Genomic DNA, 26,037 nt, shown 5'->3' with positions numbered 1-26,037 from the left:
GCTAACCGGTCTTCCGTCTACAACATAAGGTGCACAGTGGCGGGACATGTTAAAACAGCGGGGTGTACACTTGATCTTAAAATTGTTTGAATTGGTATGTTTGAGTGTTTGAATAAGGATACTGCTAAGTCACCACGCTTTCTGAAGGTAAATATTATGTCTAAGTTAACTAACTCACTAATTAACTAATTCACTGAAAGATAGCTTGCTAACTGTAGCGTAAACAGCAGAGAACTTTTATTTTCGTATTTAAGAAACGAGGACAACATAATGCTGCTAAAGGCGCAAATGTTTGAACTCGTTTTACGGCGACGCCGTGTTTAACGCCTAGTTTCACTGACTTTGAAGCTCGGAGCTGTTTGCACATACCACTACTCCACTGGCATTTAATCGTGATTTTCTAATGCTGGTAGTAATGCCACCTTGGACTTTTTCTAAGAGGAATAACGTCACATCTGAAAACACAGATTCTTTACCTGTTGATTAAAGCAAATTCCGTTTGGAGGAAAGATTTGTCAGATGAATGAAGCATTGACTGACTAGAAATACTCAAATATGGGCGGTTGTTCTCTGATTTTGTCTTAACCCCTACAGTAGTCTCTTTTCAGGTCTTGTCTTAGGCTCTACGTTGAAGGGTGTAAAGGTCGTTATGTTTGAAGTGTTCAGTCAGCGTTTGGACACAGGTAATTATTCTTTTTGTATTAATGTTACTGTTTCACACAGATACAGTTTTAATGTTATTTCTCTAATGTGACTTCCCATTCAAGAGCTTGGGCAGATTAATCCTGCCTGGTTTGAGGAGTTGACTGCGAAAGCCTCACACGGGCATGGAGGTGCTGTTATTGCTGATAGAGCAGAGGTGCTCTGCCCCCTTTCATCATACGCACAGAATGATATCGGTAAAACTCCAGGGGGGGTCTTTGGCAGTCAGATGTTCTCCACACCCAAACTCTTTCAGCACAGGGGACTGTGCTCTCCGGATCTGACCCAGAATGAAGAGTCCCACACTCCAAATCAAGGTAGCGAGGTGTGATTGACAGTATGTGGAAAAAAATAATGTAAGGTGTCAAAGTCGAAACTTATTCAGTGTTTGTTGTGAATCACATAGGTCCAGTGGGAGCTTCTCACATGGTGCCATGGGCAGACTCAAGTCCATTTATATTTGGCTCTGCAAAAGACAGGTAATTAAGAGGTCAAGGTGTTTTCTGATGGATGGCAGAAAAACTGGTACTGGGGGAATTGTTTTGATGAGTATTACATTTGGACCCATGTATTTAGCATATGTATTTCCAAACTTTTTCAGTCAGCCATTTAAATCCTGTGGAACACGACAGCCCACTGAATGTTTAGGTAAGAGATAAACTTTGAGTCCAGTTGATAAGAATTCTGTGTGTTTTCAGCCTGGTTCCATTACATGATTTAAACCTCTCAGTGAAGTACTGTATTAAGGGGTCCAAAGGTTAAGGGTTCTGTGTTTGACTTGAATATTTGTGTTCATCCATAAATACAGGGCTGAATGACACACCAAAAAGCTCTCTGGTAAGACAGATGATTTTTGCCTGAAGTGTTAATGATGGTGTCTAATTATTAAATATTGAGATGATTAAAGGTATCATTAATTACCGTCACTCAAGTTTGTGGGTGACTTGAATCTTGCTGTGTTGAAGGCACAGTCTGCTAAGCGTATCTCTGAGAGCCTTGGGGCGCAGATCAACCCTGACCTGTCCTGGTCCAGCTCATTTAACACTCCCTCTGCCATAACACCCACCGTCATACTATGTAAGTAACACTGCTTAGGAACTCTGTGATCTCTGTGCTGACTGACCATTCACATATTTACTGTAGTATATTCATTTATTTACTTACTTACTTATTCTGCATTGGTAGCAAATAAAGAAGACCAGTCTTCTCCTACAAGACCTTCCCATGACAAGAATGTTATTGTGAGTATAGCTCAGACATCCAGTAAATTAAACATTTGTCAGTTTGTTTTATCTACATATTGTCTATGCTACATTATGTAACTTCGGTGGATGCGTTAAAAGTTGTTTATGCCTGATGTGTATACGATTGTTAATTTTCAGAGATATGTTTGGAATTACAGAGAGGATTTGGCAGATTGAGAGATTTTGGGTTACCCCTGGGCCTCTCCCATGCTCTCTCAGGGCCTCTTTCTGTTAACATTGCTTTGGTGGTGCTGAGTCCTGTCGTGCATCATACAGCATGTACACACTTGGCAAATGGCTATATCTGACCCAGCAGCCTTTGATATAGCTTTATCGGTGCTATAACTCTGACTGACGCCATAACTCTGACTGATGCTTGTTTAGACTTCACTGTAATTCAGCCTAATACCATACCTCAGCATTCTGCTGATCAGCTGCTTCACACAGGAACAAAGACTATCATTCTGTTTTTCCCACAAAATTTAAAGGATGTAATCACCTTTTCTGTGTATTGCTCTCTGTAAACATGGGAAAAGCTACAAGACTTTGTAGCTTTTTAATTTAAAGTGTTTCACTGTTGTTTGTGTTATCCCTTTATAAACATCTGTGTTTATGTTTTAGTTTGTGCGGGAACTTTTTCCATCAGTCACAAATAGCTGTACAGGTGCAAAGCCATTGACGGAGAACACCGCCACGTGTCCTGATGGTGAGTAATGCAACAGGAGAGTCAGGCAAAGGCTTTCTGTCACCCGCGTCTGTCACCCGCGTTTGTCTGAGTCGCACTTCTCTCAAATCCCCTTCACCTGATTGACCGTGGCCACTGCCGTCACACCCCAGCACTCACAGACTGCCATGGGTGAAAATGAGTGTGATTGGAGAATTCTCTAAAATGTGACTAAGTTAAAATTGTGTGTGATTTCCTTAATTAAAACTAGTGAGAGTAAATTGTTTCATACCATTGCATAAATTTGAATCCCTTCAACTGTACCTGGGTATTTCTGAATGTATCATCTGAATGTTAACATAAGGAATAAGATTTATAGGCTTTATATGTAATGGTATTGACTCTTTATTTTATGTTCTCTCTCCTGTGGTCATTACACCATCAGATGAGATTTGCCAAGATGATGGAGGAAAATTGTGTGGTTCTCCTGACAACATTAACAACGTTTGGGAGCAGAAGGTGCCACATGCTATTTCGGATGGGGATGTTCGCACTACTGTTGAGAATGTTCTGGATGGAGCAGAGGATGTTCTCTCCATCTTTTTCAGTAACAGTGGCCCGGCCTTACGCAGGGTTAAAAACAAGGAGAGAATTAAGAGAGCACAGAGTGAATCTGCCAAGGAGAATCCCCAGGCTCTGCCAGCGGAGAGAACCAAAGAACTAAATGAAACACCAAAGAGAGCCACGTACAAAAAACAAGGTTTTGCTGCTAGTGAAACAAATAATTCAGTGAAACTGACAGAATTTGGCTGTATACAGTGGACCCCAATAAGTTTATCTGAAATCTCAGACACCTCGGATCAGAGTTGTCCAACTCAGTCGGCTCCTCTAAACAAGTGTGTTGTAAATCAATCAGACAGACCTGATGATGTCACCTTTGACCCTGCCAGGAGCCAGAAGACCAGCCAGTTATCTGTCTCCATGGCTGAGAAGCTGAACTCTCCGGGGTGTTTGGTGTCCCCGTCTTCAATACTCATCAGAACTCCCAGGAGGTTTGTGTATCATGTTACAAGTTCCCATGCTGCAAAACCAGAAGTAAACCATGGCAGTCTTCTACCAGGTACATCAGCTTCAGTTTCACAGCAAGGTAAGGTCTTTCTCTGTTCCCGTGTACTTTGTTTAGTTAACGTATTGTTGGTGTATCCCTATATAAAATGTATTAATTTCCCCTCCCCTCATCAACAGGATATTTAAATGACAAACCACTGGACCAAAGGACACTTCTCTCAGCAGTGGCAAAAGAAAGCGGCGCAAGGTCAGGTTTGGATATTAGAAATGAACTTGTACAAAAAGGAAGTGCAACAAAGGAAACTGTTGTTCCCACCACTCTGAGTGAAGACTGTGGTTTTGACATGACCCAGCTTTGCAGGGCATTTTCTGAAAATTTCAGTCAAGATGTTGGTATAGGTGACAAGTCTGTGAAACATGGTAACACATCTAAAATGGAGGACATAGAAGGCAAAAGTCAAAGTCTTGATCTTGACTCCTCTGACCTGGATCAGAGGTTGGGATATTCTAGACATGTTGAAGATCAGTTTCATTCAGGGGTCAAAATGACAAACAATAAGATCATATCCCAAGAAGCAAAGGAGGGGACCAAAACATCATTGGATGAATTTCAGGAATACAGTGCAGCTCATGATTCTGCTTCAGATGGAAGCTTGTTTGCACAAGTGCAAAGCAAGCAGGCTGTAACCAGACTAAATCCTCAAAATGACTGCTCCCCTAATCACACATCAAAAACAATAAGCAAAGCAAAAGAAAGAAAGAGGGATGGAAGAATATCAAATCTGAGAAGTGATGTCCAGAAAATACAAAACTCTTTTTCTTCACTTGGAGAACGTGGTTTCAAAACTTTTGCAGATGGGATAAGGAATGGCTCATCCTCCCAGGAAGTAAAGAGCCTTTTCAAAGATATAGAACCCGAGCCTTTTTTAACATCATCAACTCACGATCTGAAAGGAAAACAATGTATTGAAATTTCTGAGCAGTTAAACCCAACATGTAAAAAAACAGCAGACATCAGGTCAGAAGAAAAAGGTTCTGGGACCCAGTCTCACCAGAACCTCACTCATCAGTTACTGACTGCATCACAGAAAGCTGATGTATCAGAATTGTGCAGTTTATTGGAGGAGGCTGACAGCCAGTACGAATTCACCCAGTTCAAAGCAGCAAAGCAGTGTTCTGACCCTCACCATAAGGGTTCCCAGCCTTTTGAAAAGGAGTGGGATGCTGACATCCTCTCAGGCATTGACTTTGATGATAGTTTTGATGAACAGTTGATGAGAAAACATCATGTGATGACAGGAATACTTAATAAACCCACTACCAGTCTTTGCGGTGAGCAAGACCAAGAAGAATCAAAACACAGTGTAGATATGAGTGGGTCACATGACAGAACAGGAAAAATGCGTGAGGAGGATGCACTCAGAGTGATGACTGGGTGTAGAATCACTCCTTCACCTCCCAGTGCTCACCTGTACAGTGTACCTGAATGTACTCGGGCTGAAAGTATTCAAACTACCACTAAAGGATCGTCTGATACAGATTTAGGAAAGTCATTTCATGTTGGCTTTAAAACAGGCAGAGGGGAGATTTTAAGAGTGTCGGAGAGGTGTCTCAGCACAGCACGGACTCTGTTTGCAGATTTAGATGAAAGCAGCGAGAGTTTTGCTGAAGCATATAAAAAGATGCCTGACATTGCAGCAAGGGAACAAGAGCAGTCCTGTCCCAGCTCTGGCAGAATCCTTTCATTACCATCAATCTTCAGAGCTGAGCTGGGTCACAACACTGAAAAAACCCCACAGGCCAGCAGTGTTGTGATCCATGCTAATCTAAAGCACTGTGGCACTGGAGGAAATTCCATGGGTTCTGGCACAAAAAGTGAACTTGAACTGACAAGTGAGATGAATCTGACCAAGGGGGACAAAAACGAAGACTTAAACAAGAATAGAATTACAAACGTTGGAAAAAAAACAGAAGCTGTAGACATAAAATCAGATTCAATTTGGAATCATTCTTTGAACAGCAGTTTTGCCTTCAGTACAGCAAGTGGGAAGATGGTGGAAATACCTGAGAATGCTCTCCTACATGCACAGTCAATTGTAAGAGAGGCTGCCATTTCTGAAGAGACAGAAATTTTGACACATGTTGGTGACAAGAGGGGGACAATCATTTCTTCAGAAGACCAACACAGCACCAAGCCAGTGCTAACAGCATCTCTCCGGGGTTGTCATATGCTTGAGGAAATGCTTGTCCTTTTGGACAGCTCAAATGAGACAGAAACAAAGAATGAAAGCGCAAAGTTACATTTGGATGTCTCTAATAATAATCCAGAGGGCCTTAAGCAGAAGTTTGGTAATGGATTCATGACGGCCAGTGGGAAAGGAGTGACTGTCTCAACAAAAGCCCTTCAGGAGGCAAAGACCATTTTCAAAGACCGAGACTTGGATTCCCCAGCCACTGCACAGACTGAACTGGAGAAGTCAGGTGTTAAATGTGATTACAGTAATGATAAGGGCAACTGTACAGAGGATGGGACAGGAGTGGCTGCTCCTGAAATCTCTCAGACAGCACAGAGTCACAGAGGTTTTAATGAACATCCCAGAGCAGAATTCACAACAGCTTCGTTTGAAATATGTTACTTTCGGTCCAGCTGTGGTTTCAGCACGGCCAGTGGGAGAAGTGTTTCTGTTTCAACAGAGGCAATCCAGAAATCCAGAACTCTTTTTGCTGATTTGGATGATACATCCTTTTGTGAAAATGTTAAAGAAATGAAAAAGTGTGAGAATCTAAAGATGGAAACCAGCGCTACTAATAAAGGAGGGGGTTTCAGTACAGCAAGTGGCAGAAAGGTGTTTATTTCTGAAACAGCACTACAAAAAGCAAAAAATATGTTCAATGAATGTGATGATAAAACATTTGAATCTGAGAAAATTCTTGTAGATAGTATGAAAAACTCAGCACCAGACCCTGGTCAGAAGATGTGTTTTGGTTTCAGCACTGCTAGTGGTAAAGGGGTGACTATATCAGAAAAAGCACTTCAGGAGGCAAAATCCATGTTTATGGGTTGCGATGATGATGATTTCAGTGATATTGGGGAACCAATAACATGGGGAACCAGTGGGGAAAAGAAACATTCAGACAGACACAGAGGACACCAGGAAAGAGCTTGCATCGGAGGTCCAGATGGTAAGAGCAGTAGTATAATGGAGAGAGTTCCTGTTGGTGCCAGTATTGTTCCAGGAATATCTAATAGCCTACAGGATGAGCACTTTGAGTCTGATAAGCCAGGAATAAACAAATTTGGTTTCAACACAGCCAGTGGAAAAAGGGTGTGTGTTTCAAGACAAGCCCAGGGGGAAGCCTTGGAGAGGTTCAGAGACTGTTCTGATCTTCTTGAACAACCACAGAAGTCCAAGGACTCTGTCCCTTTGCTCCCTAGTCTTACTGACAAAGGTTTTGCCCCACCCACTACTCAAAAAGACCTCTCCTCTTTGAAATCTGATCCAGTGGCTGCAGGTGTCGGCACCATCGTTGACACACAGCAGGAGTTCTCTCAGCTGGAGGCAGAGGCCTGTGCCAAAGCCCTGCTGGAGGATGAGGGCTTCAGGGAGCAGGCCACTTCAGTGAGCAGAGTAATCAGAGAGAGTCCACACAACCATGCTCCTGCCAAGCTAAACAATCGAACAAGAAAACGAATGCTAGATTCCAGCATTATTGAAGGTGAGGCTTTTTTGGTTATAGAGCTGTCAAGCTTATATGTTAGTACCTCCTGTATATTAATTATTAGTATTAACTGTTTTTCTGTTTTAAAGAAAATCTGAATCACCTTCCTTTGAAAAGACGACTTTTGGATGATTTTGCCCAGAGAACAGATGATGTAAGATGCTCTGATTGTATACCTGTGAGAAGCAGTCCAAATGGTGAGATTTGGTTTTGTAGTCCAGCTGTATGTTGGTATGTGACACTGTGGATAACATTCTTACTATCTAATGATTACTATTACAGGAACTCTTAAAGATAGGCGGGTCTTCAAATACACTGTTCCTCTTCGACCGAACGTCACACACCCAGACAGGTGAAATTTTATCTAACTGCTGTGTTGTCCTTTGTTCTCTGTATTAGATGAGATCCATTTGAAGTCAATAGGCTTCTTTCTCACTTTGTTCTGCAGGACTGCAGTGGACCACAAACCAAATAAGCCAGAAAGCTTTGCTGTTCTGAACAGCAAGCCTTGCAGTTCTAAGGCTGCATTTGTGCCCCCTTTTCGAAAAAATGGCAAGACTGATGTCCAGAAAAATTGTGTATCCCAGAAGGCAACCAAACACCCCAGTATGTTTGTTCCTCCACTTCAGAAAAAAGATGAGCGCAGTCTCCACAGTTCTCCAGACTCACACCCTATGAAGAGGCTGGAGTTCCAAAGTATCATCACAGATAATGATGAGAAGAAACTTGGAAATGAATGTAACGCTGAACAGAAAAGAGAAAGAGAAGGGCTTCTGGAGGAGCAGAATAATGAAATGGGTAACTCGTTTAAGCCCTGCATTTAACCAGAACAGACATGCTGAATGTTTGCCGTTGAATGTAATGTTATTGTTGAATGATACATTTTTTCCATGTTAGCCCAGCCTAAAATGTCATTTATGAATTGAAGTTGTACCATCATGTGTGAATATTTGTTACATTGTTTGTGCTTTGGGTGTCTGCAGGCCAAGCAGAGATTTTACAGTCAGTACAACTTGCTCGAGACGTGCAGGACATGAGAATCAGAAAGAAAAAACACCAGTCGGTGCAACCTGTGCCCGGCAGCTTGTTTCTAGCCAAATCCTCGGGGTTACCCAGGGTATCTGTCAGGGAGGCGGTTGGACTCACACGCCCAGCTCGGTACACGTCGCGAGAGGTAAAGTGTTTAGACAAGACTCTCTCGTTTATCAGCCAAAAGGCTCTGTGGGGACAGTGTTTGTCCTCATCGTTGGCTTGACAGTTGTTATTTTGTTGTTTTTTCCAGCTGTATGAGTGTGGTGTACCATACCAGGTGATTCAGGTCAGCAGTGAGAACGCTGAGTCTTTTCGGTTTCAGTTTGAGCACTTCTTTGGTCGCAATGTGTGTGTTGATGCTGGAGGTGTTAGGGTGGGAGACGGTGGATGGCTGATTCCAGACAATGCTTTGACTGTGGGAAAGGAAGAGTTCTTCAGGTTGTCATTCAATCAATAATATAGACTTATATTACTCTGTCAAGCTCTTTATACAAAATGCCAGACAAGTACATTAATACCTGCTGTTTTGATGTGTGAACTGATGAGGTTTCAGCTTTATTTAGTGGTGTTTTAGTCATCAGGGAAGGCTGGTTGGACTGCTAATTTATGGACTGTCATGTTGATGGTTAGACCACATGATTAGGACAGAGATGAAGTCTAATGAAATGAACTGTCTCCTTTAACAGAGCATTGTGTGACACACCTGGCGTTGACCCCAGGCTGATTAGTGAGGCTTGGGTGTATAATCACTATCGCTGGATAGTGTGGAAACTGGCCTCTATGGAGCGATCCTTCCCGGCCATGATGGGCGGCCGCTGTCTTACGCTGGAGAGAGTCCTACTGCAGCTCAAATATAGGTCTGTGCATTTCCCCAAAAACAACCACTCAGGAACAACACAGCACAGATCAGCATTCATTTACAAATCAGTCTCATGTTTTGTGACATTAAGACACAGTTTACTCTTGTTGGGTAGGTTTAGACGGTTCTGCAATGACTCGGTTGTAGATGGGTTTCCGTGTGGATCATATTGTTTTTGTTTGTTCAGATATGATGTGGAGGTGGACCACTGCCAGAGATCAGCTCTGAAGAAGATCATGGAGAGAGATGACACCCCAGCCAAGACTCTTGTGCTGTGTGTTTGTGGCATTGCCACATTGTCTAATGGCGCAGAAAACCCGAGCTATGCTGAAAACGGGCCCAGCCCAGGCAGAGTGGGCAGTAGAGGACTGTCCGCTATAGTCTGGGTCACAGATGGCTGGTACACCATTAAAGCCCTACTGGACCCTCCGCTCTCTGCCATGCTCCGGAAAGGCCGTCTGGCTGTCGGAGGGAAGATAGTGACACATGGAGCGGAGCTGGTTGGATCCCAAGATGCCTGCTCACCTCTTGAGGCTCCTGAATCCCTCATGCTGAAGGTGAGGACGCACTATCACTCCTTTGTAAGCGGGGTTTTCATTTACAGCCTTTGAGTCTATAGGGATTTTCCACCTATTCTTCTCCACTTGTCCCCAGTAGTTTCTGTCTGTATAGGACATATCTTAACCACCTTACCGCTGTTAACCATGTTAGGAACTCACCCGACATTCCCAGAACAGAAAAGACCAAGTAGATAAACAAGTAAACAGTATAACATAATTCAAGTTTCTAATCAGCAGTTCTCTATAGTGCAGAATTTGAGTGTTTTCCACAGCTGTGAGTCTGTGTATGTAGATTTGGGCAAACAGTACCAGACGTGCCCGCTGGGATGTCAGGCTGGGTTTTCAACGTGACCCGCGGCCGTTCCCACTCTCTCTGTCCTCGCTGTACAGTGACGGAGGTTCGGTGGGGTGTGTGGACATCGTGGTTCTGCGGAGCTATCCTACACAGGTGTGAAAAAGAAACAGTTCACACTCAGTGCTCTTTACAGTGATAAAGCACAGGTCTGTCATAACCTAAGAACATATTTACAGATGTTTGGACATAATCTCAGAGTGATGTATGGCCACTTACAGTCTGATGTAGAGGTTTGGTGGTAATGTGCACAACAGAAGACGTGTAAAGTTTCTCTGAGGTTCGATTTAACAGCCATGCTTTACGTTAACAAACACACTTCACAGGATGTAAAAATACAGAGCATACCTTGAGAAACCTTGAGTTCTTTCATTCTAGAAAGTAAAAAACTAAAGTTTGTGATGTGTAGTATTTAAGACTGATGTGTGGTTAACATTGACACAGATGGAAACAACACTATCATAAATAGCCCCCAGTTGGCATCAAGACCCTTAATCTGTCTGAACCTGCCTAGAAACTCCTACTCTTCTTGTGTCAAACAGTGGATGGAAAAAAAGTCCAGTGGAGTGTTTGTGTTCCGAAACGACCGCGCTGAAGAGAGGGAAGCCAGAAAACACAGCGAAACCAGACAGAAGGATATGGAGCTGCTTTTCTCCAGGATCCAGGCCCAGTTTGAATCTGAAGAGCGCGGTATGAATGGTCTTAAATCTGCCGTAGTTCATATGTATTTTCATACAGATCATTTGACCAGTTTGTTCTGACAGGGAAGAGTAAATGTCGTGGCCGGATGAGGACGCTCAGTGTATTGGAGATCGAGGCCATGCAGGATGGAGAGGAGCTTTATGATGCAGTGGAGGCTGACCCTCTTTATTTAGAGGTAATTATACAATAAACATCAGAGCAGTTTTTTTTTTCTTAATTGAAAATAATGCACAGTCTCTTGGTCCAGTCCAGTGAGTGAAAGCTGTGGTTTTGTCAAATGATTTAGATGTGTAGAGTAGACGTGAATCAGAGAGACGGTGGGACTGGTGTGTGAGCTGACAGGAAAGTGTTTAGGGATGTTGATGTCCAAACCTGTCAGAACAGTGCTGAATATGAATATGTTTAGATAGATATGTAACCAGCTTTGTTTGTGGACAAGCACAGTCCCGCTCCGGACTCAAACTCACGACCTTGGGAATGAGAGGCAGGCGCACTAGCAAACAAGCTAAAACTCATTGGTGCTAGCATCTGTTGCCAGCACACCTCTTGAGGTGTCGGGGAGCGTGGTCTACTCATTGCACAGCGCAGCATCCGCTGGCTACTGTTACAGATAGATAGATACTTTAGTGATTCTGAGGGAAATGTAGGCACCCAGTAGCTTATATGACACACACACACTAGAATAACAAAAACACAGCAGTGAAGTGATAGCTCTCTGTAGTGGTTCTGGTAGCCAGACTATCACTATGATGTATTATGTGCCAGTGGAGGTGGTGCAAATTAGAGCCTGACCAATAAATCAGCGTGCTGATATTATCACGTGATATTGAGCTAATTGCAGATAAATCGGTATCGGCATTTATAATGGCCAATAAATGACAATTAAAAAACAAATGAAGAGACAGAGGATGGTGTCTTGTTTCGTCCAATATGTACCTAGATTAATTCCAAACAATGACTTGCTACTACTCAAAGTATTTATTTGGTGTTTCGGAAGCAAACATGACTGTCTTGCAGGAAGGCATGTTTCACACACCCTGAGACTGTGCTGACAAACTATCTGCGTATGCTGTGGACCAAAAACAATCAACCATACTTTAGCATCCAATAGGGATACTTGTTACCATCTCATATTTATAATATTCCGTTAAACAAGTCTTACCAATATATTCTGTGTGAATATTACAAATGGATCCTTCAACCATGTTATGACACTCATGTCGGTCATGCGTGGTTTTGCTGCAGTAATGTGAAGCCGGTACTGTAACGTTACGGTAGTTGAGTGTTGTAGGCGCTGTCGACAAACTTGACTGTAGGTTTATTTGTGAAACAGTGGGGCAGTTCTAGCGAGTAAACAAACAACTGTCTTATCATTTATCCCTCATCACTTCTAAAAATGATCTGGCAACATCCCTTACAGCAGCTTATAACGCTATCCATTTCTAAATTAGGTTACAAACAAAGCTAGCTAATGCAGTGTTTCAGTGGTAGACCGCTAACATTAATGAGTAATTAAATGATAGAGTTTAAGTTATTCTGCCTAAATGAAGCAATGGTAAATATATCTGTGACTTGCATGTCTGTAGTTACAGTCGGTGCATTGGAAATTATTAAACCAGAGGACACATCTCAACATGGCTTGGTGGTAGCCAAACCAAGTTATCTAGCTTTTCTTTGAGATTGTGTAGTGTGAAATCCCAAAAGTTGCAAGTCGTAGTTGCAGACAATCAGGCATTCAACAGCAGCGTTTACTCTAGGTTAATATATTAGTTTACTGCATTATTTGTCAAAACTTTATAGTTTGACTTTTGTTCAGTGTACTATTTATGACAATGAAACAAATTTATTTTTAAACAGTATTATGTCATGTTGTCTTGCTGAGGACTCTTAAATGACTACACATAACAAATGTTAGGGAAAATCTTTGTTCATGTTATATGTTTCGGGAAGAAAAAAGAATATCAGCCCATATATCATTATCAGATTTTTAAAATCCTCAAATATCGAAATCGATATCGGCCTTAAAATGCTATATTGGTCGGGCTCTAGTGTAAATGCAAGGGGATTAACAGTGCAAGAGTAATATAGGAATGTAAGAATATAATATAATGTAATATAATAAAATATAAAATAATAGAATGTATGGCCTGGGGGACAAAAGACTTCCTCAGTCTGTCTTTAGAGCAGGACTGAGACGACAACAGTCTGCCACTGAACATACTCCTCTGCCTGGTGATTGTGCTGTCCAGAGGGTGGCGGTCATTGTCCATGATGGCCAAGAGTTTTTTAGGGTCGTTCTCTCTGCCACTGACATAAGGGAATCCAGCTCCATGCCAACCACAGAGCCAGCTCTCCTCACCAGCCTGTCCAGCTGCATAGCATCCCTCTTAATGCTGCCTTCCCAGCACACCACAGCATAGAGAAGAACACTGGCAACAACCGACTGGTAAAACACCAGCAGGAGTTTCCTACAGATGTTAAAGGACCCCAGCCTCCTCAGGAAATAGAGCCAGCTTTGCCCCTTCCTGTAGAGAGTATCAGTGTTCGCTGACCAGTCCAGTCTATCATCCAGCTGTAGCCCCAGGTGCCTGCACGTCCTGATCACCTCCACATCGACCCCCTCAGTGGAGACCAGTTGCAGTTGGCTCCTGGGCCTCCGAAAGTCCACCACCATCTTTTTGGTCTTGGAGGTGTTCAGCTGCAGATGGTTCGACCTGCACCATTTCACAAAGTCTTCCACCACGCTCCTGTACTACCACCCCCAGTCTTTCCCTAATACACCCCACAATCGCAGTGTCATCTGAGAACTTATGCATGTGGCATGACTCAGAGTTGTACTTGAAGTCAGAAGTGTAAAGGGTGAACAAGACAGGGGAAAGCACAGTCCCCTGTGGTGCACCAGAACTACTGAACACAGTCACAGTCCCTCAGCCTGACATGCTGTGGTCTCCCCATGAGGTAGTCTGTGATGCAAGTCACCAGGTGTGAGTAAACCTTCATCTCTGTCAGCTTGTCTCTCTGAAGGAGGGGTTGGATGGTGTTGAAGGTGCTGGAGAAATCAAAGAACATGATCCTCACAGCACTACTCCCCTTGTCTAGTTGAGAGTAAGCCCTGTGTAGCAGATAGAGTATGTCATCTTCCACACCCACCTTTTCCTGGTAAGCAAACTGCAGTGGGTCAAGTACTTTGGTGGACCTGAGGTCTAAGGAGATTGAGCAGCTGCCGCTCCAAGGTCTTCATTATATGTGACGTCAAGGCAACTGGCCTGAAATCACTCAGCACACTGGGGTGAGCCTTCGTGGGAACTGGGATGAGACACAGGCTGTGTCCGAAATGGCATACTACATACTACTCGCATACTAATTATGACGTAAAAGTAGTAAGTAGTATGCAGTACGTGAAAAATAAAAATTTTGCAGTACACTACAGTTACCCGGATGATGTACTACTCTGGCGAAAATTTCTAGTATACATCCCGAGCTCACTTCGCTGCCTACTGCATCCCATGATGCAACGCGGTAACCTCTAACTTTCCGAAAATTTTCAAAAAACATGGCGGACAGCAACAATGGCAATGTAGTGTAGTGCACTACACGAAACGTCTCATAATTGTACCATACTGCATACTAGCGTGGGGAGTAGTGTGCAGTACGCAGTGTATACTAGGCTAGTATGTAGTATGCAGTACGCTAGTATGCCATTTCGGACACAGCCACAGTGTCTTCCACAGTACAGGGACCCTCCCCAGTCGCAGACTCAGGTTAAAAACTTGTTTAAGGGGCTCCCCTAGTTTGACAACACAGGCCTTAAGCATTCTTGGGCACAACCTGTCCGGGTCAGCTGCCTTGCTGGGGTGGAGTCTCCTCAGCTCTCCCCAGACTTGATCTGCAGTGATGATGGGGGGAGGGGGGTTACATTGTCTGTGATGGCAGCCTGGGGGAGTGGTACATCTGCTGCTGATGGGGGAGATGAGGGGCTGAGAACTGGATAGGCGTCAGTAGCTTTGGGAAGAGGTGTGGGGGTGATAAGTGGGCAGGCTGTAGCAGCAGGAACAGGGCTATCAAACCTGTTGCAGAAGTGGTTGAACCGGTTTGCTCTCACCACATCCTGGTCTAATGCTCTACTGCTCTTCTTTTTGCAGTCCATGGTGGTTTTCATTCCATCCCAGACCTCCCTCATGCTGTTTTCTTGCTACTTCTGCTCCACCTTCCTACCTGTATGACTCCTTTGTTTCTCTCAGCTGGACCTTGAGTTCCCCCTGAATGTGCTTCAGATCTTTCCCCTGTCTCCATCTTTGAACGCTATCTTTTTCTTGTTGAGGAGTTTCTTGACGTCGCTGGTAATCCAAGGCTTGTTATTCGGAAAGCAGCACACAGTTTTGATGGGAACGACAACGTCCATACAGAAGTTTAGGTAGTCAGTGGTGCAGTGTGTGACTGCTTTTATGTCCTCACCATATGGCTCCTGCAGCATAATCCAGTCAGTAGACTCAAAGCAGTTCCTCAGAGCCTCCTTTGCCTCAGGAGACCATCTCCTGAAGGAGTGTGTGGTTGTGGGTTGCCTTTGTACACGTGGCTAGTACAGGGGCTGAAGAAGGACCAGGTTATGATCAGATTTGTCCAGTGAGGGCATGGGGGGTGGCACTGTATGCGTCCTTTACATTAGCACAGAGGAAGTCTATTGTCCTGTTCTTCCTGGTGGGGCAGTTCACAAACTGAGAAAAGGTAGACAGTGTAGAGTCTAGTGTGACGTGATTGAAGTCTCCAGAAATCTCAATGAAGACCTCAGGATGTTGTGCTTGTAGCCTCGCGACAGTGGAGTGGATGAGGTCACACGCCGTCTCTGCATGCGCTGGTGGAGGGATGTACACACTAACAACAATGGCGTGTGAGAACTCCCTGGGCATGTAATATGGTCGGCTCCTTGCCACCAGCAGCTCGATGTCCCGACAGCAGACAGTCTCCTTAACAGTTACATGTCCTGGGTAGCACCACCTGATGTCAATGAAGAGTGCGAGTCTCCTGCCTTTGCCGCTTAACTTAGTGCCCCTGTACGCTGTCACAGTAGTGAATCCAGGTAAATCCACATTTAGTGTCTGGAGTGTTGCTGGTTAGCTATGTTTCCATGAAACACAATAAATTACACTCCCTGTAAATCTTCTGGTTCCTCACCAGGGCAGACAGCTCGTTGGTCTTGTTGGCGAGTTCACGTTCCCCCATCACTACCAATGATATAGAGGGCTTGTACCTCCACCACTTTGCCACTAGTTTGACCTTAAGCTTAGCGCCAGCTCTGTAGCCCCGGGATCTGCACCTCAGTTCCTCCAGTATGGGCTAAACATTGCTGGCGTGCCGCGTTGTTCGGAGTGAGAGCAGCTGTGCCACTGAAAAAACAAGGTTTGTGCCACTGAAAAAACAAGGTTTACACCACTGTCTTACAGACAAGAAAAGGCCATTTCCATAGGATAGAACGAGATATAACTTAAATAAAAACAAACCAGTGAAGCTAAACAGACGGAGTGTGATCAAGTTGAATAATGCAGTTAACTAAGAAGTATGTAATTTCATGAACGATATTTGATCTCATTTAAAAAAAATGACTTGTTAAAAAGTTAGAAGTGAAAGACATTAAAAAAAAAAAAAAAAGTGAAAGGTCACACTACACAGACAGAGCTACTGGAGAGACTGCCTCTCATGCCGGCACCATGGCAACAATATATATACATATTTGCTATGCTAATTAAATGAATGGTGCACTATCACAAATTGTTGGAAACAAATACTACAGAAGTGCAGTTAGTGAGAGCAGGCAGTACCAGTGTGTTATGACAATGTGACACAGGCCCATCTAAGTGAGAAGCAGCTGGAGATTCTGAGCAGTTACAGGCGAGTCCTCGCGGAGAGAAGGCACACTGATCTGCAGGAGCAGTTTCGTAAGGCTGTCCAGGAGAATGAGGGGTGTTGCCCTGACAGAGACGTAACCCCTGTGTGGAAACTCAGCGTCCGTGACTCCTCAGACACACACTGCAGCAGTGGTGAGTTTACACAATAATGTAAAAACATGTCTTCCCCCAGATGTTTAGTAACTGGCTTTTTTATTTACTATCTGCCTCTGTTTTCACCTTATGTAATTCATCTGTCACTGATAACCACAGAGATGCTCTTCTCCTACATGTCAGTGGTGTATTAGGGCTATTTTCTCTGGATGTGGCTTCAGTCGTTGGTGGGTCTATATCTGACACTGTCTTTAAAACACATTTTCTTTCTTCGCAGTGTATATGTAGCTTTACCATCAGTGACTCGCTTTGTGAAATACTACAGAGCTAGGGGTCTGTGACTCTCAGCTGTTTGGAATGACTGATGCCATCATGTTGATTTAATTCCAGTGTACACACTGAATATCTGGCGCCCTTCTCCAGACCTGCGTGCTTTACTGAGAGAAGGCAGCAGGTATAAAGTCTGTCATCTCTCTACATCAGAGGGAAAGAAGCAAGCGGGCAAGGCTACCACTCAGTTCACCATCACAAAGAAAACCCAGTTTGAGCGAATGCAGGTAAGAGAGAGCATGTTTTTTCGGGATTGTAGTATCTGTGTGTTTGTTTGTCTTTGACCAAAATGCATGGTCAGATTCATTTAAAATAAACTCATGGAGGCGTAAACATAGGTGATACAGCATTGGAGGAATAGAAATGTAGAGAAATTTCATACGCTGCCTCAAACTATCAAACGTGGCTCTGTCTCCGAATGCCATTCTGAGATGTTAGCTCGTAGCCTTTGTTGTAGGGACATATTCCAATGGAAGTGGAATTTCTTTTGAGACAGTCCCTCTGTCAGACAGTGTTTATGCTTCTGTGCTGTCATTACGAGGTCATGATAAATGTCTGGTCACTCAGGTTTGTCCAGAATGGCTGCATCATCGTTTCCAGGCGAGACAGTCGGCCAACTTCAAAGATCTTCAAAACCCTGCCTTCCACAGTCCATGTGAGGAAGTGGACATTGTAGGATACGTGGTGTCCATCTTGGACAGACATGGTTGGCATCTCCCTAAATAATAAAAAACTGTTACAGCTTCTGCATATCACGTTTCCTTCTCAAAGGAGTGTGTGTGTGTGTTGGGGGGGGGGCTCTGTGTGTGTGTGTGTGTGTGAGAGAGAGCGAGAGAGAGAGTGTGTAAGTGAGGGAGGGAGGGAAGTGTCTATAGGGCTGTAAGCATGTAATACTTGATTGACCTGTTGTGTGAATTTTCCTGTGCTTAGGTACGTCTCCAGTGTTGTACCTGGTGGATGAAAACCACAACTTTGTCTCTGTGAGGAGCAAGAGCAGTCTCACTCAGTTAGCATTGGATGACCTTGTAAAGCCATTGGCTCTGCTGGCTATAAGTAACCTCCAGCTAAAACAGCCCAGGGCACCTATACCCTGTCTGTATGCAGGAGACCTAGCTCTCTTCTCCACCAGTCCCAAAGAGCCACACCTACAGGAGGCCACAGGACGACTGAAAACCTTTGCTCAGGTAAATCAGTCCCTTCCCTGTTAGAACTTTGTGTAATGTAATTTAATGAATTTTTTGTAATGTAATCTAGTGAAGTCATGTGATGTAATTTAATGTCAGTCACCACTTGTAGTAATGTTGAAAATGCGTTCCTGACTCTGTTTGGGCCTTGTGTTTGTCTGGTTCTGGGCCATGTGTTTGTCTGGTTCTGGGCCATGTGTGGAGCAGGGTCGAGAGTATTTCTTTACCCTTGCTGAGGAGAAGCTCTCCAGCCTGGTTCCCTTGGGAGGATCCAACACCGCTCACTTTCCCAGAACCCCAGGGATGCCAGTCAGGCTCAAACCAAGCAGCAGTTTTAACGTGAGTGTCTCTTTTTTATCACTTTTTCAGTGTTTGCTTTAAATCCAGTTTGATGGTTAAACACTGTGATGTCACTCAGAACTCTAGAAACCTCTAAATAATCCCACAGAGCAAACACAGAATTTCTTTGTTTGTCTTTTGCAGGGACCAGCTCCACAGGCAGAAACCGAGCTGTCTCAGTGCCTCCCAGTGAACAAGAGACCACACCCATCATTGAACACACCAGAGAACAAAGACCCTAAAACACTGAAGAGAAAAAGATCTTTGGACTACCTGTTGCGAGTTCCCTCTCCACCAGCCCTGAGCCCCCTGGGCACTGTCATCTCACCCTGTGTCAGCAAGACCTTTAACCCTCCACGGCGCTGTAAGACACCCCGGGTGGGGCACACTGCCCCTGCAGGCTGCACTGCACCCCCCCCAGTGGAAGATGACTGGGTAAACGATGAGGAGATGGCTATGATCAATACTCAGGCACTGCTGGACAGAGTGGGAGAAACTGGCGGAGCAGTGAAACCCAGTTAGCTTCAGATAGGTAGAGCACAAAGACTCCCTTTCCTGGGGTCTTGAGAACCCCCCCACAGACATAGGGTGGAGGATCTGTGTAGAGAGAGATGAGGTGCAGAGGGAGCTTGGGCGTGTTTCGTATTTAGGCCAGTCTTGTTCTGTCGTTGTGTTGTTAAATGATTGGGTTAGTGGAGGACTGTGTGGTTTCCATAGTTCTACTGTGGTGATGGGAGACAAAAGGACTGTTTGATATCAGAGAGGGTGTATACCATACATCCTCATTCAAAAACACTGCACTGTTCAGTTATAAAGCTTGTTTATGTTAACGACCATGTCAAAACTGTGAATTATTTATGATTAAAAGTGGTCTGTTACTTTGCAACTTCTCTTTTCTAACACTTTATCTAAAATGACATATGGTATAATACTGTATTAAAAAAAAAAAAAAAAGCTTTTAAAAGTGTTTTAGTTCTTAATCAAGTGGTAATGGGTGACTAAAGAATCAAGGTGTCTAGCTGGAGGATTCTTATTGCACAGAGGCATGTTGCTCCTCTCTTTTAACAGCAGGTGGCAATAGAGGTCCATTGCGGTCAAAGAAGATTGCATTCAGGGGGTTGTTTTTGTAGCTTAAAATGCACAGGATGATAAAATGTTCTTCCTTGATCCCGTAACACAAGTAATGAAAATGATATTGGAAAAATAATGTTTGACAGACTGATCTCTTTCCAAACCAAACTGACCACTATCTCATAATATGGTACATGCATCTTAGATCTTCTTTTTTTGTTTGAGAGCTGTACTAGGGCCAGTTTTCCTCTGCATGTTTGGTGTTATAGAATATTTGTATCTCTGATGTTTGTGTTACTGATCTAGATTTAGCCTCACAAAATATACAGAGGGCTGAGGCCACGTCGCTCCAGATAATAATCTGTTTAGAGCTTTTTAAAATTCAGGAACCCCATCATGTGAAGAATTCGTTGGAAAATCACAAATATGCTATATTTAACCAACCACAGTCTCTGTCAGCTATCTTCAGTGCCCATTGTCTTGCCGTTTTCAGTCCAGTGTGTGTTATCAAATTTTAGAGAATTAGCTGAACCAACATCCTCTCATTCCCATTCTCAGCAATGGCCCTTCACTTTCTCTCAGTGACAGACACCAGCAGGCCAGGGCCACACTGTGTGTTCTGACTGATCCAAAATTAGACTGAAGCCAGGAATTGGCAGAGCTGCCTCTGTGGTCTTCTCTGAAAATACCCGTGGTTGAAAATGGCATGTGTCATGACAAAGAGAAACCTAAAATCAGAGTATTTCAGGCACAGGGGTATTCTTTACCCTTAAATTGCAGAAAAACGCACAATTAATAAGGGTTTTGGGAGAGGAAACTGTTTCATACAAGTGTTGGAAAATACTTAGTGCAGTCATCCCTAGATTTCAATCATCCCTAATTCAAATTGGAGGATTAATTTGAATGCAAACCCTGTATAGATAAAGAATGAAGACAAAAAATTTTCAGCTGACGTTAGAGTTAACGTTTTATGAGCACATGTAATTGTTGGCGTTTTCTTAACCCAGTTGTTTTAGCAAGCTGGGCTTTCAGAGCGGTTACTGCTGGCATGTGACTTAAATATTCAGAGGTTTCAACTTTTCCTTCTTATCGTTTTATTGTTTGCCAGGGCAACTCAGTTTATTTTAACATTGCTTACATCTTCCCTAAAACATGGACCTTCACTAAACTGTAGCTGTTACCTTCTGTTGACAATGAATGCAATGATTCTGGGCATATCCTGGCCTGTCACTGTTTTACAGTAAATATTTTAACCAAGGTTGAGGCTAAATAGAGGGGTAAATTCATTTTGATCATTTTACTATTATACAGAGATTCAAGCTAATATTTTAAAAACCTGAATTGGACAGTGAGGGAGATCTTATTTCCCACTGACTGGTTTTCAGCCATTCACAGAACCTGAAACTCTGTTGGTTTAAAAAAAAACAAAGAAAAGAAAAAAAATTATGTATACACACAAACACACACACACACACACACACACACAAATACACCCCCCCCCCCCCCCCCCCCCCCCCCCACCGCAGATGCTCAATGTTTTATGTCTCAATGGTAAAGACTTATTTTTCAGTTCATTCAGTCAACCTAATCCTCACATGTTTATTCTGCTCTCATGGTCCAACACTGTGAGATGGGAGCATGAGATGACGGAGGTGAGAAAGAGAGGAGAGTGCAGGTAGGTTTCAGACAGCTGAGGGTTTCCTTATCCTGTCAGTGTATCTACACACTGACTCGTTTCAGTGATGACTACTCTGTTAGGATGACTGGATTACTTGGCCCCTCCACTGTAGTTTATGATGGTTTTCTGGATTAATAATCACTGGCTGAGAAATAGTACGTTAAGCGTTGTGTAACGGCTGCTAAGACCCATATCTACTTCTCACCCAAAGAGAAGAGACAGAGAGCAGGGCAGCCATATGCAACTCTTCCCATCTGCGCTGGAAGCATGCAGCAGGCCATGCATGTTATGAATGTTATAACGAATGTTATAGAATATGTGTACTATGGGAGGGTACAATGTAGTGAATGTTTTAGTGAATGTGTACTGTGGGAGAGTACATTGCATTGAATGTTATAGTGAATGTGTAACTGGAAACTGACAAACTCACACACAAGAAGAAAATGAAATGGCACGTGTAACTAACAAGGTACAGAATAACCAAACAGGGAAACTCAGAAAGCAACCACTGGAGGAATAATGTTTTACAAGGTGCACACCTTAGTTTTGTCAGTCACTTGGGCTAAGTTGTGATATAATCCTGATAACGCTGGTTGGGGTGGCTGACTCTTCCTGAGCAAGTCACCACAGGTTGTCTGCCACATGAATCACCTGAGGTGACCTCTGGTGTGACAAGGGGCCGTGTGAGTGGTGTAGTGTAATTTGGGACAGTTTCTGGATTAGGTGCTGCTGAGTTGGGCATTTGTGGCAGGTCGTACTCCGAGCTGGCTGGTGGGGATTCATCAACTTGGAGGAGCTGTCAGCAATTCCTGATGGACCTGGTTCCTTGGAATGTTATTATGTAGCTGTTAGCCTGAGGAGCTGGGCTCTCTACTCTTGCTAACCTGTCAAAACCACATGCCGTCTGCACCCTGACGGTTTGACCTGGCACTGGGCATTGCGGTCATGATATGCTTCCCCCCTTGTTCTCTTTTTGTGATAGTGGCTTTCACGTTAGTGTGGAAGGCAGGCTGGAGCATGGCTTTGGTTACCAGTAGAAATGTTCTGGTCTGTCTAGACAGAAGTCGCTGAGCAAGAGAGGGGAGTCCATCACAGGGAATGTTGCGAGCGTGGATGAGGGCAGCTTGATCCGTGCCATCATGGTCGTGCTTTTCCAGGAGATGCTTAGCGGATCTTACAGCATGCTCAGCAAGGCCATTTGATTGTGGGAAGTGAGGACTGCTACATATGTGTCTTAAGTCCCATCTGTATTCAAAGTCTGAAAAGTCCTTACCAGTGAACTGGGTCCCATTGTCAGTCATGACAGAGCGATGAACACCATGTGTCGAGAAATGTCGCTTCAGCTTTGCGATTACTGTGGTGCTTTTTATATCAGGGAGGTTGTCCAGCTCAAACCAGCCTGATTAAGAGTCCACGAGCACTAAATGCATTTTGGCATGCCATTCAAATTTGTCAGCTGCAGTGAGTGACCATGGTAGAGCTGGGATTTTAGTGCAGTTAATGTGTACTACGAGAGGGTACAGTATAGTGAATGTTACAGTGAATGTGTACCACGAGAGGGTACAGTATAGTAAATGTTACAGGGAATGTGTACTACGAGAGGGTACAGTATAGTAAATGTTACAGTGAATGTGTACTACAAGAGGGTATGGTGCAGTGAAATGTTATGGTGAATGTTATATTGAATGTGTACTGTGGGAGGTTACGGTGCAGTGAATGTTATAGTGAATATGTACTGTGGGAGGTTACGGTGCAGTGAATGTTATAGTGAATATGTACTATGACAGGGTACAGTGCAGTGATTGTCATGGTGAATGTGCATTGTTGGAGGGTACATTTCAGTGAATGTTACAGTGAATATGTACTGTGAGAGGGTACAGTATAGTAAATGTTATAGTGAATGTGTACTGTGGGAGGGTACATTGCAGTGAATATTATAGTGAATGTGTGCTGCGGCAGGGTACGGTGCAGTAAATGTTATAGTGAATGTGTAGTGTGAGAGGGTACAGTGCGGTGAATGTTATACTGAATATGTACAGTGGGAGGTTATATTCAAGAATGGAACTTGGTGCAAACAGAACTGTTTATGCCTCCAGAGAAAAAACTTACAGAAACAGGTTTGCAGGTCTGTAACTCTCAAACCTAGAGGAAGTTGTTGAAGTCTTAAATGAATTATTCTTGTGTTGTTAACTGGTTTTGTCATTCAGACATTGAAATGTAATGCCTTGTCTATAGGTCAGCATGTTTCATGATAATCATTTAAATAATGAATGTCTTTGTCTCTGCTCACAGACAGGTGACCTTATCCATCTACCACCTGAGATCTGGCACTGTAGGGCCTGCAGGATGACCTCTGAGTTGGCCTGGCCGTAAATCTCCTCTTGGTCAGGTTTTTCCTCTTTAATCTCATGAACATACCCCAGAGATGACATCTGGACATGTGGATGTTGAGTTTATATTTTCCATGAACAAGCTTTCTGTAAGAACCCAGGTCTGACTGCTCTTCAAACCCTTATCTCATATATGTAAGCACTGCCCATATTCTGTGAGTGATGTGACTTTTGTTTAGACCCATTAAGCCGTACTCACTCAGAGGACTGTGGCACTGAGACTGTGCTGGGGATGGCTAGCTCTCCATAATGGGCTCCAATGTCCTGGAAAGCCTCAAATACACAAACACAGCATGTGTGTGAAAACCTCCTACTGTCATCAGCCGTCAGCGAGTGCAGAGAGACATTAAAATAACAAACTGCAGGTGAAACGTTCAAATGAGGCCATAGAACAGGATCTTTAGAGCCCATTTTATGGATACTGTTTAAATGTAATTTTTTTAAAATGTATTTGTTTTATAAGCAGTAGCCACAAATGTTGAATTTTGTTGGGCAGTGTCTCAGTTATACTCTGAGGACTGTCTTATTTAGATATTTTTTGCTGTCAGTGGAATGATATTCATTTTCTACCTCTTACTCAGTACCAATAATAAATGTATAGTTTAGATATACATTTCAGTGGTTATGCCATTTCTTTAACCCTTTCCTGTGGTAACAGTCTGAATGCAATGCTTCAGGTCTGGGTTTTATTAAATGCAGCACTGAAAGTCAACCCTGGTCTGTACAGTGGCTGCCATTCACACTGCCCCTCAGTTGTTATGTACTGTGTAGAGTAGATACCTGGCTTGATTCATAAAGCCATGTAGCATAGCTAAAATGAAAAAAGAGAAAAAAAAAACATAACAGAGAGAGCAAAGCTGGCTCCAAGTCTGGAGTGGAGGACAAATTTAACCTCTCAGGCTTTACCTAACTGATTATGTCAGTAGGCCTAACTGTGTCAGTGAAACAGTAGGGCAATATCAAACCCTCCACTCCTGTGGATGTAGAGTTCGACAAATAACCACAGACTACTTTCTCAATCACTAATGGGTAGGTTCTTCTGTATCTCCCGCAAACATCTTCATTTCATTCAATCATCTTATTTTGTGTTGCTCTCAAAGGTGAGATATATGGGATGCATGGCCTGCACATCTCAGTCGGACTCTGTGGGTCTTCTTGGATACGTCACTGCCAATGTAACATGCCTGAGAACCGCCATTTTTGCCCATTCCTCTCAGTGAATTGCTGAAGCTGTCTCAGGTTCATGTGCACTATTGGTGGATGGACATTTCTCAAGTCCTGCCACAACTCTCAGCTAGCCTCTTGGCTGCGTCAGACTGTTTTTTTAATAGCCATAGTTTAGTCAACATATAGCTAGTGCAGTTTTGCTAATATGTTTGTTTTGATTGCTCTAGTGCTGCTCTGGTGAGTGACATGTTTTGAATCACTGGGTCCTAGTAGACTTCCAGGTCCCTCTCAGGCTACAGCAGGTTTTCCTCTAGGATTTCTCAATACTGTAATGAGGTTGCCTTCTATATTTTTTTTCTTTCCTCTGATGCAATGAAGCATCTCTATAGGATGATGTCGGCTCCTCTTTAATTGCTCACCGAGGGACTGCACTCAAATGGCTGATTGCACAACAGCTTGTTTAAGTTTAATAACAAATAGTGTAGTTTTTTCTGTTATTCCATTTTGTGTTTACAGCTCGTTTTTGACACTATGAAACATTTTTTCTTGATCACTGGGAAAACTCTCAATGATGGACATTATGATTCTATGAAAAGTGAGTGGAATAGAATGTGTTTGATAGTCACAGTGTGTAATGCAGCTCAGCATTGTTGTATTACAAAGAGAGAGCATTTGGCTATGTCACTTCATTAAAAACCGTTGGGCATGGTCAACAGTCCTATATGGACATTGAGGAGTTTGAACCTGGAGAGGAGAGATCAGAGAGCGAGAGCAGAGATTTTCCTGCCAACAGTGTGTATTTACTTTCAAAGTCCTGCCTCTGTGTTCTTCTTAGCCCAATTTACATCTCCACCAAAACCAAACAGGAGTCTGTTTCCCACTGAGAAAGAGATGGGAAGATGGCATGACAGGCCACACACAGTGATCACTATCATTAAGTTGTTGACAGTACTCCACTCCCTCCACACAAGAACTGTGG

General features: G+C 43.4%; 1 protein-coding gene across 1 annotated transcript; it reads left to right on the top strand.

Moving 5' to 3' along the window:
• The first annotated feature begins 649 nt into the window (after window positions 1-649).
• Window positions 650-19,274, top strand: brca2 (BRCA2 DNA repair associated). The gene is made up of 25 exons (XM_030778157.1): window positions 650-683; window positions 768-1,019; window positions 1,511-1,539; window positions 1,668-1,779; window positions 1,888-1,943; window positions 2,568-2,652; window positions 3,056-3,730; window positions 4,510-5,571; window positions 6,007-7,395; window positions 7,488-7,595; window positions 7,681-7,750; window positions 7,847-8,094; window positions 8,382-8,572; window positions 8,681-8,868; window positions 9,117-9,287; window positions 9,477-9,846; window positions 10,142-10,297; window positions 10,744-10,891; window positions 10,966-11,078; window positions 16,746-16,938; window positions 17,290-17,456; window positions 17,797-17,935; window positions 18,160-18,413; window positions 18,621-18,756; window positions 18,904-19,274. The coding sequence occupies exons 1-25, from the start codon at window positions 650-652 to the stop codon at window positions 19,272-19,274; spliced, it is 6,717 nt and encodes a 2,238-aa protein (XP_030634017.1).
• Window positions 19,275-26,037: the final 6,763 nt, after the last annotated feature.

The sequence above is a fragment of the Chanos chanos genome, chromosome 6, assembly GCF_902362185.1.
Source record: "Chanos chanos chromosome 6, fChaCha1.1, whole genome shotgun sequence".
NCBI lineage: Eukaryota > Metazoa > Chordata > Actinopteri > Gonorynchiformes > Chanidae > Chanos > Chanos chanos.
The sequence above is the reverse complement of the archived record's forward strand: the minus strand, read 5'-3'. Positions and strand labels throughout refer to the sequence as shown.